This window comes from Oncorhynchus gorbuscha, linkage group LG10 (assembly GCF_021184085.1).
Source record: "Oncorhynchus gorbuscha isolate QuinsamMale2020 ecotype Even-year linkage group LG10, OgorEven_v1.0, whole genome shotgun sequence".
Taxonomy (NCBI): domain Eukaryota; kingdom Metazoa; phylum Chordata; class Actinopteri; order Salmoniformes; family Salmonidae; genus Oncorhynchus; species Oncorhynchus gorbuscha.
In genome coordinates, this window is record NC_060182.1 from 87,373,402 (window position 1) to 87,382,450 (window position 9,049).

The following is a 9,049-nucleotide window of genomic DNA, read 5'->3' on the forward strand; positions in this document are numbered from 1 at the left end:
ATATGTTCTGGGATTCATCCGATGACATTGAGGAGTTTACCACATAAGTCACCGGCTTCATTAATAAGTGCATCGTTGAAGTCGTCCATTCAGTGACCGTAAGGACACATCCCAACCAGAAGCCATGGATTACAGGCAACATCCGCACTAAACTAAAGGTTAGAGCTGCCGCTTTCAAGGAGTTGGACACTAACCCAGGCACTTATACAAAATCCCGCTATGCCCTTCAATGAACTATCAAACAGGCAAAGCATCAATACAGGACTAAGATCAAATCCTATTACACCGGCTCTGACACTCATTGGATGTGCCAGGACCTGCAAACTATCACAGATTACAAACGGAAACTCTGCCATGTGATTCCCAGTGACATGAGCCTTCCAGAGTAGCTAAATACCTTCTATGCTCGCTTCGAGACAAGCAACACTGAACCATGTGTGAGAACACCAGTTGTTCCGAACGACTGCGTGATCACGCCCTCTGTAGCCGATGTGAATAAGATCTTTAAACAGGTTAACATTCACAATGCCACAGGGCCGGACGGATTAACAGGACACATACTCAGTGCATGCAGTGACCAGCTGGAAATACTCTTTAAAAATATATATATTAAGGTATTCCCAGGCGGTCTCCCGTCTCAGTACTAACCAAGCCCGACCCTGAATAGCCATGTTCAGGGTGGTATGGCCACAAGCGTATTTCTTTTTACCCTGGTTTCTCCCTGAATTCTCCCTCAATGGGCTTGGGAGAGGTGAAGGTCAATCACGCGTCCTTCGAATCCCAGGCTGTGGTGGCGCCACCCAGGACCCCCTGACATTTTCAATCTCTCCCTGACTGTAATACCTACTTGTTTCAAGTAGACTACCATAGTCCTTGTGCCCAAGAAAGCCAAGGGTACCGGTCTAAATGACTATCGACTACTATTGCATACCACCCCAACAGATCCACAGATGATGCAATCTCTATTGCCCTCCACACTATCCATTTCCACTTGGACAAAAGGAACACCTACGTGAGAATGCTGTTCATTGACAGCTTAGCATTGAACACCATAGTGCCCTCAAAGCTCATCACTAAGCTAAGGTCCTTGGGACAGAAAACCTCCCTCTGCAACTGGATCCTGGACTTCCCGACAGGCCTGCCTCCAGTTGGTGAAGGTAGGCAAAAACACAAGTCCCCTCAAGAACTGCCTGTTGACCCACGACTGCGTGGCAACGCACAACTCCAACATTAAGTTTGCCGACGACGAGACCGCCTACAGGGAGGTCAGAGACCTGGAAGTGTGGTGTGAGTACGACAACCTCTCCCTCAATGTCAGTAAGACCAAAGAGCTGACCGTGAACTACAGGAAACGGAGGACCGATCCCATCCCTATTCACATAGACAGGACTGTAGTAGAGCGGTTTGAGAGCTTCAAGTTTCTTGGTGTCCACATCACTAAGGATCTATCATGGTCCAAACACACCAACACAGTCGTGAAGAGGGCTCGAGAACGCCTCTTCCCCCTCAGGTTGAAAAGATTTGGCATGGGCTTTCAGATCCTCAAGAAGTACTACAGCTTTACCATCGAGAGCATCTTGACTGGCTGCATCACCGCTTGGTATGGAAAATGCTTGGCATCCGACCGCAAGGCGCTACAGAGGGTAGTACGTACGGACCAGTGTCACTGGGGCCGAAATCCCTGCCATCCAGGACTTCTATATCAGGTGATGTCAAAAGGACAAGAAATGTGTCCAAGACTCCAGCCACCCAAGCTAGACTGTTCGCTGAGCGGCCACACAGCAAGCGGTACCAATGCACCAAGTCTGGAACCCACAGAACCCTGAACAGCTTCTACCCCCTAAGCCATGAGACTTTTAAACAAGGCTGCTAAATAGCTACCCAGACTACCTCATTGACCATTGTTGCACTAACTCTTGCACGGACTACACACACTGGACTCTACCCACACTGACACCCCAATACACACACTACATTCGCACACATGCCTACAGCCACCACACACGCTGCTGCTACTGTCAATCCTGTTGCAGAGTCACTTTACCCCTCCCTATATGCATAGCTAACTCAATTACCTCGTACTGCTGCACAGCGACTCGGTGCTTGTTCTCCCTGTATATAGCCATGTTATTTTTTACTCTTTATTTACTGTGTATTTATTCCTTGCGTCACTATTTACATTTTTTCTCTCTGCATTGTTAGAAATTGACCTATAAGTATTTCACTGTTAGTCTACACCCATTGCCTAACCATCTCTGACTAGGTTTCTCCAGACGGACAGGCCCTCCATATCAGCCTGTCATAACTTTACTGACCTGATCAACATATCCAGGGAAACAGAGCGTGGTATCAGTCTGTGTAATCAAAGCAGCTCAGTTTGATCACCCTGATCCAATACCACTAACAGGTCTATCTAGTCCAATCACGAGGCTGCACCCTCTTGTCCACCAATCATCTGCTGGCTCAATGCAACACCCTCCGCCTGACATAGCAGGGTCTCTTTCTATGCCACGTAATGTTAAATTCACTTAAACTTGACTGTTTTCACCCATTTAAAATGGTATTTAGTAAATAATAGGCAGTCTGTGCTTGTTAAGGTAAATCAGTGTCAGCATCCTCACCAAAAGATGATCGTCTAGATTATGGAACATGTTGCAACAGGAATTTCTTTGTTAAGTTGCAGTTTTCCCTTCAACAAATAGTCTGACATTGTATCAAAGTCTAACTTTGTAAATATGTAATGCTTGACTAGGCCTGACCGAGAAGACAACCACGCCTCAAGAAACCCTCCAGTCACATCTCAGTTCACTAGCGGGTGGATGAATACAAAAAAATAAGAACATTGTTTCAAAAATACAGGGTTTATTGGTTTTAACTGCAATCAATAGTTACAATAAGAAATCAGTTTTATATCAACTCAGAGAAATGACTAGTGAAAAACCATGGCTGGAAAAATACATTCAACAGTTTGACTTTCAGTGAACTTTCTTTTACTATCAGTAATCCTGTTTAACCTCATTCAAAACATCAAGGAAACATGGAACAAGGAATTTAAAAACAATTTCACCATCATCTTCCATCATTTAATAGAGAAGGCCTTAGTTAGCTACCTGGAATGTAGTCAAAAAGTAGGCACTTTAACAGCTGGGGCCACGCAAGTACAAAAAAACAAGACAACCTCTCCTAAACCCATTTGGTCACAGCTTTTGCTTGTAATAAAAGGGAGTCTTTTTCCTCAAAATCCCTGGTTACTTGTATTACATTAACTGAGACCGTCATAACTTTAAACCCAGAACTTCACACACTGAATCGGGATGTCCAAGTGAACATGGTGATACTCATCACGTGTTACACCTCTTAGTTTTAGATACACAAGTCATATTTATTAAATAATCCTGTTTGGTCAACATATGGTACCACGTTGGCCTAATCTCAGAGAATACAACTGCAAAAGGTAATAACATTAAAGTACTGTTACCGTCAGAGAAAACATAGAAACGCGAGGACAGGACAGCGCCGGAATGAGAAGGTGACAATCATGTTTGCTAGAATTGCAGTCCAATAACAGGGAGAACGGAGAACAAACAAAAAGTATACAAATAAATAAAGCAACTTTTTTTCTGTATTTTTTTTGTTTTAAATTAAGTTTCATTTTGACAACGTGTAGTTGCAAACAAAAGTCATTGTAATACAATATATTAAACTGTGAAAAAAGAAATTGACAAAAATGTCTTCACAATCTTTAGATTAATACCGAAGATCATAATTTAACATAAAGAAAATATATTCTATTGTTCATTATCCAGATAAATACAAAAACAAAATTAACAAAAAAATGCATATGATCACCAATAAATATGTTCCGATAAGTTAAATATGCAGTGATAAGCAAAAACTGTTTGGAAAGTTCTCAAACAAATAATCATAATAACAATAAAAATAATCAAAACCTAGAGAAAGAAGCAGAGAGATGTCAAAACACCAGACTACTCCTCAAAGCCAGATTCTGATTCTAAGGGAAGAGGAAAACTAGGATAGCTTAGAGATCCCATCTCACGTTGCAGGAAGTATAGAAGAACTGCACCATGGGAATGCTGGAATTCCCCTCTGCCGGAACGGCACAGAGGGCGGTGGGGTGGAGAGGGAGGGACAAAAATAATAACACACAGTCTTAAAGGTTTAATAACCAGTTAGACAATAAAAGACATCCCTCATCCTTCCTTTCCAGAAACACAACTGTCAGTGACCAACAACAGGATGGGGTGGTTTGTGGTGCAATGATACACTTGCACTGCTACATGTTCAAGAACAAAATCACAGGTGGCACCTGGCAAAACAACAAAAGTCTAACATTCTCATTGTTCATTCGTTTCCTCTCGCGTTTTGACTGAAGACATGGTAGGGTCTGTGGAGGGAGGAGAGTTAGGATGCGGGTAACAGCAAGGGAGACATTTCTGGGGTGATTTGAAAACAAGTCACTGTATCCTTATTCTAACTAGGAACTAAATGTATATTGATTTGTGGAGGAGAGGGGTCAGGGGATGGTTGTCGTGGGGACAGGGGAGTGCCATTTCCCATTCATTATATCTTTCTGTCCTCTTTTCAAGGTTAGCGTGGATAAGATCATTAAATAGCTGCCGTCTAGTCGTCAGAGATGGAGAGGCGGCTGAAGATTGGGAGGCGTCTGTTGGCATCCAGGCTGGGGGATTCTGACCCACTGAGACTGCCCCCCGAGCTGCTCTGGTACCCCTCCTGGTCCGACAGAGAGTCCTGGGGCGGGCTGGACGGAGATGCAAACATCTGGGTGGGGGACTCCGACATGGGCCTGAAGAAGTAGGGGGTGTTGTTCTGGGACGGTGGTGCAGGGGCTTTGGGATCAGTTCCCACGGGGCCTCCGGATCCAAGGCTGGGGCCGAACAGATTGGCCAGCTCCTGACTGGAGTACGTGAAGAGGTTGGAGCTCGGCCACTCAGGCATCTCATCCGGGGAGAACATAGGTGGAGGGGTGACGGAGGTTGGGCTGTCCCCTCCTCTCAGGCCCCCAGAGCTGGGGAACCCTGCGAAGCTGTAGCTGTGCTGCAGACGAGGACGCTCCAACTTATTGGAGGAGAGAGGAGAGTAGGAGGAGCAGGATGAGGGGGAGGGAGGGGGTCCACGGCGCTCCTCTGCATTGTGGATAAAGTGACAGCGAGGACCGTAGGGGCAGAATCCGATTGTGTGGAATGTACGACACAGCTCGGTTTTGTATTTAGGGTGGCGGCTGAGAGAACGCAGCTCGTGGAAGCCATGGGCGAACTGACACTTGTCGCCGTACTTACAGGCTCCGTTCTCCTCAAACGGCCGGCACAGCTCCGTCTTGTAGCGACTGGAGTTGACCTGGCTCTGCTGCTGGCTCTGGGCTCCTAGGCTGGTAGGACTAGCAGGCCCCAGGCACTGGTGTAGGAGCCGCTCACCCGTCTCGGAGAAAGAACGGTCCCTCATGCGATTCTCCTTGCTGCTGCTACCACTTCCAATAAAACCCGAGGTGATGGAGCAGGAGTGGTCTATGGTCTTCAGGCTGTTAAGGAACTGGTTCTGGTTGAACTTGGAGCTAGGGTCATGGTTGGGGAGGGTGACAGAGTGGCGTCTCTTGTAGACTGACAGCCCGCAGCCCAGCGAGGGGGTCCCCACAGCCTTCCTGTCCAGCAGGGCTCCGGTGGGGTTGGTGATAGACATGGGGATGTTGGTGGATATCGGATGATGGGGGGCGCTCAGTAAGTTGTTGTTGTAATTCAGCATCTTGTCATTCTGGAAAATTACACATTTGAAATATTAAGTCTACATTCAATACAAAATAACAAGTAGTTTAACAATTCACGTTAGTCAATAAAGCAATTTTATCCGACAAAATATGATAGTGGACACTGAAATTAATTTGATTTCATAAAGGGAGGGAAAACATCTACAAGAAATCCCTGAATTACTACTGTTGACGTTCGTTTTGTTTAAAACCTCTGGGGATGCAGGCCAATAGAACAGGACTGACAGACGTTTCACACCACTTCGATACAAAGTGATTTTCGTAACCGGTTAAGAGTGCAGTTTTGCTAACCACAACCCCCGTCTCCTAACCTGCTACGTTAATTATCCTAAACGGATACGAAAAAGTAACTTCGGTATCGAAGTGGCGTAAAGTGTTACCCTCGAACAGAACAGCTGGTTTGGCAAGTTGCCCTACAAAGGAATGTGCGTGTGAGCGCTGCGAGTCTGGTCTGGTTACAAAGCTGCTGAAATGAATATGCGAAATGAAAATGTAGTTTGAGGGCACTCAACGGGAAGGAGTAACGTTAGTAGGCTAGTAACGACGTTCTCGTAAAATAAAATGTTCAATCAATAATATAGATGCTGATGGCTGGGTAATTGATGAAAGATTTAAAAAACGTGTGTTGCCTCTTACACAAGTTTAATTAGTATAACGTTAACTTTATGTATACCTTTTATGCGCAAAGACCAACTAAATATATTTAACTTCAGACTGGAAGTTCAGAAGTTGCTAAAAAACAAATCATAATATTTCAATTAAATACAGTAGCTGTCTACAACAATCAATGCATTTAATTCATACAATATATCTAGATATATTGAAAGGCTAAGAAAAATCGTATAAGAGGCAACTAGTACGTTTCAATAAAATTGATCAAATTACTGCACATCTGAAGTGAATCCGAATCATTAACTAGCGGTTTCAAAATGTTAACTAGCTAACGTTAGTTTCAGGAACGAGCCTTACTGAACGAATGCAACATCATGGCAAATAAGACATGTGATTCATGTAACTAGTTAGCTAACGATTCTAGCATTTAACTTATCCAATGTATCCAACTGCACAATAAATACGTTTCAATCATTAGAGCCAACTGTTGCCATTGAATTAAATAATGAATTGCAAACCCTCGTGGTTAACACTTGACTACTGTAGTGCAAAAGTAGCAGCAGACTAGCAATTTATCCAATAAGAGTCTGACTCACTCTTAATGAATGGATATTAGCGATCAAAAAAAGGAAACAAACAATAGTCAACCAAGTAAAAATCACAACACGAGACAGCATGCACGTCATGGAACTCACTATCGGGCAAGTTTCCATAACTAGACAGTTTGCAGGATAAAGTTATAGTTATGATCATATCAAACCAATGTTACTGCATCACTTTTATAATACTAATCACAACAAAAGCGTACACATGTCAAATGAACCAACCGCAAACTAGACTCGTGAAATGTCGAATACCACTACTGACGTGCCTCTAATAACGTTGGCTAGCCTAGAAACAAAGCGAGTAGATAACTTCTGTACCTTGTTCATTACTTCGCTGAAGTCGTAGAAAGGCGAAACCACTGCGGTGGTCATCTTGGCTGCGTAGAAAATACAATCTAAAAGTAGTAAAAATAATATATATATTTATTTTATTGAAGTTACAGACTACGGTGAGTTCTGATTTGTAACCTTATTTTTGCCCTAACTAATAGATCACCCCCTCTGCAGTGCACCAGCCCAGTTCATTTGCTTTATAATCGCGTGCAGGAGGAGCTTGTCGTGACGGGGCGTTTCTTAGTTCGACTCTTTTTTTGGAGGGGACACGAAACTTACACCAGAACTTTGCAAACTTTCTCGCAGGGCACATTAACAATGTTGCATTGATTTTGCATGGCTGAGGCACCCAACCGTAAATAGGATCTACCCTAAAGAAACACAAAGAACAAGCTTAATAGAGCATAACATTATTGTATACAAGTTTTAAAAACAAACTGTAATTCATTATTCTTTTCACTCATGTATTTCAGTCAACAGAATGACAAAACAATTCAACGTATGGGAATCACCCAGGTTGGCACAACGCCAACTAAACAGAGTACTATGCCAAAATGCAAATTTGCACAGAAACACTCGTGACTGATCCAATGTAAGTGTTAGTCATCAGCCTAAACCCTTCAGTGCATCAAGTAGCCTTCGTCTGGCAACGGTAGGCTTGGCTTACTGACTATTGTTTTTTCAAAGGTACAGGTTTTCCAAACAAGTCATGTAGTAAACCTAGCAGCCTACTTTCCCCATGTTTTTAAATCATAATAAACCACGTACATGTCCTTGCTTATAGGCCTACTTTATTGCAATTTGTGGGTGACGCAACTTCACAGACTTAGGCAGACAGTCTTGAATTGTTTATGCTCCCTCTCTCTTGCTCTCTCTCTCTCTCCCTACATAGTACCCTCAGGCTCCCTTCTGCTCTCTCTCTCTCTCTCTCTCTCTCTCTCTCTCTCTCTCTCTCTCTCTCTCTCTCTCTCTCTCTCTCTCTCTCACACACACACACACACACACACACACACACACACACACACACACACACACACACACACACACACACACACACACACACACACACACACACACACACACACACACACACACACACACACACACACACACACACACACACACTGTCATTAATTGACTCTTAATTGTAGGCTTTCACTGTGAGGGGACTTTCCAATTCTGTTCATGCAGTTTAACCCTTACCTACCCTGCTCAACAATACACACACACACATTTTTTTTATTCACATTTAACAGCACACATGTAATTCAGCCTGCAGCCTTGGCTCAGTTTAGAATGAAATCCTCCTCTTTTACTTGAAATGCACTGACTGCTTGCTCCCTGATGATTGAACAGGACATTTAATTGGAAGTTGTAGCATGGGGAAACATACACACTGTTCTAACTTCTATTCAGTGCAGATTTAGTGTTTAAGATCTTTATTTGCACCATAGATGTAGGCTACATATACACTATATATACAAAAGTATGTGGACACCCCTTCAAATGAGTGAATTTGTCTTCTTCAGCCACACTCGTTGGCCGGGGACTTTAATGCAGGGAAACTTAAATCAGTTTGACCTAATTTCTATCAGTGTGTTAATTGTGCAACCACAGAGGGGGAAAAATTCTAGACCACCTTTTCTCCACACACAGAGCTCTCCTTCGCCCCCCATTTGGTAAATATGACCATAATTCT

The 9,049-nt window shown here is 43.6% G+C and overlaps 1 protein-coding gene across 1 annotated transcript; it reads right to left on the minus strand.

Annotated features, from left to right (window-relative positions):
- Positions 1-2,842: 2,842 nt before the first annotated feature.
- Positions 2,843-7,536, minus strand: LOC124046677 (mRNA decay activator protein ZFP36L1-like). The gene is made up of 2 exons (XM_046367318.1): positions 7,336-7,536; positions 2,843-5,787 (listed from the first exon to the last, which is right to left on the minus strand). Exons 1-2 carry the CDS (start codon positions 7,387-7,389, stop codon positions 4,642-4,644), a joined length of 1,200 nt encoding a protein of 399 aa, XP_046223274.1. The 5' UTR covers positions 7,390-7,536; the 3' UTR covers positions 2,843-4,641.
- Between the last annotated feature and the right edge of the window lie 1,513 nt (positions 7,537-9,049).

What these genes read in the sequence shown, in the direction of transcription:
- LOC124046677 (XM_046367318.1), bottom strand. Translation starts at nt 7,389, where the DNA reads ATGACCACCGCAGTGGTTTCGCCTTTCTACGACTTCAGCGAAGTAATG. An exon ending in TCAGCGAAGTAATGAACAAG is followed by an intron (nt 5,788 to 7,335) that starts GTACAGAAGTTA and finishes GTAATTTTCCAG; the next exon opens with AATGACAAGATGCTGAATTA.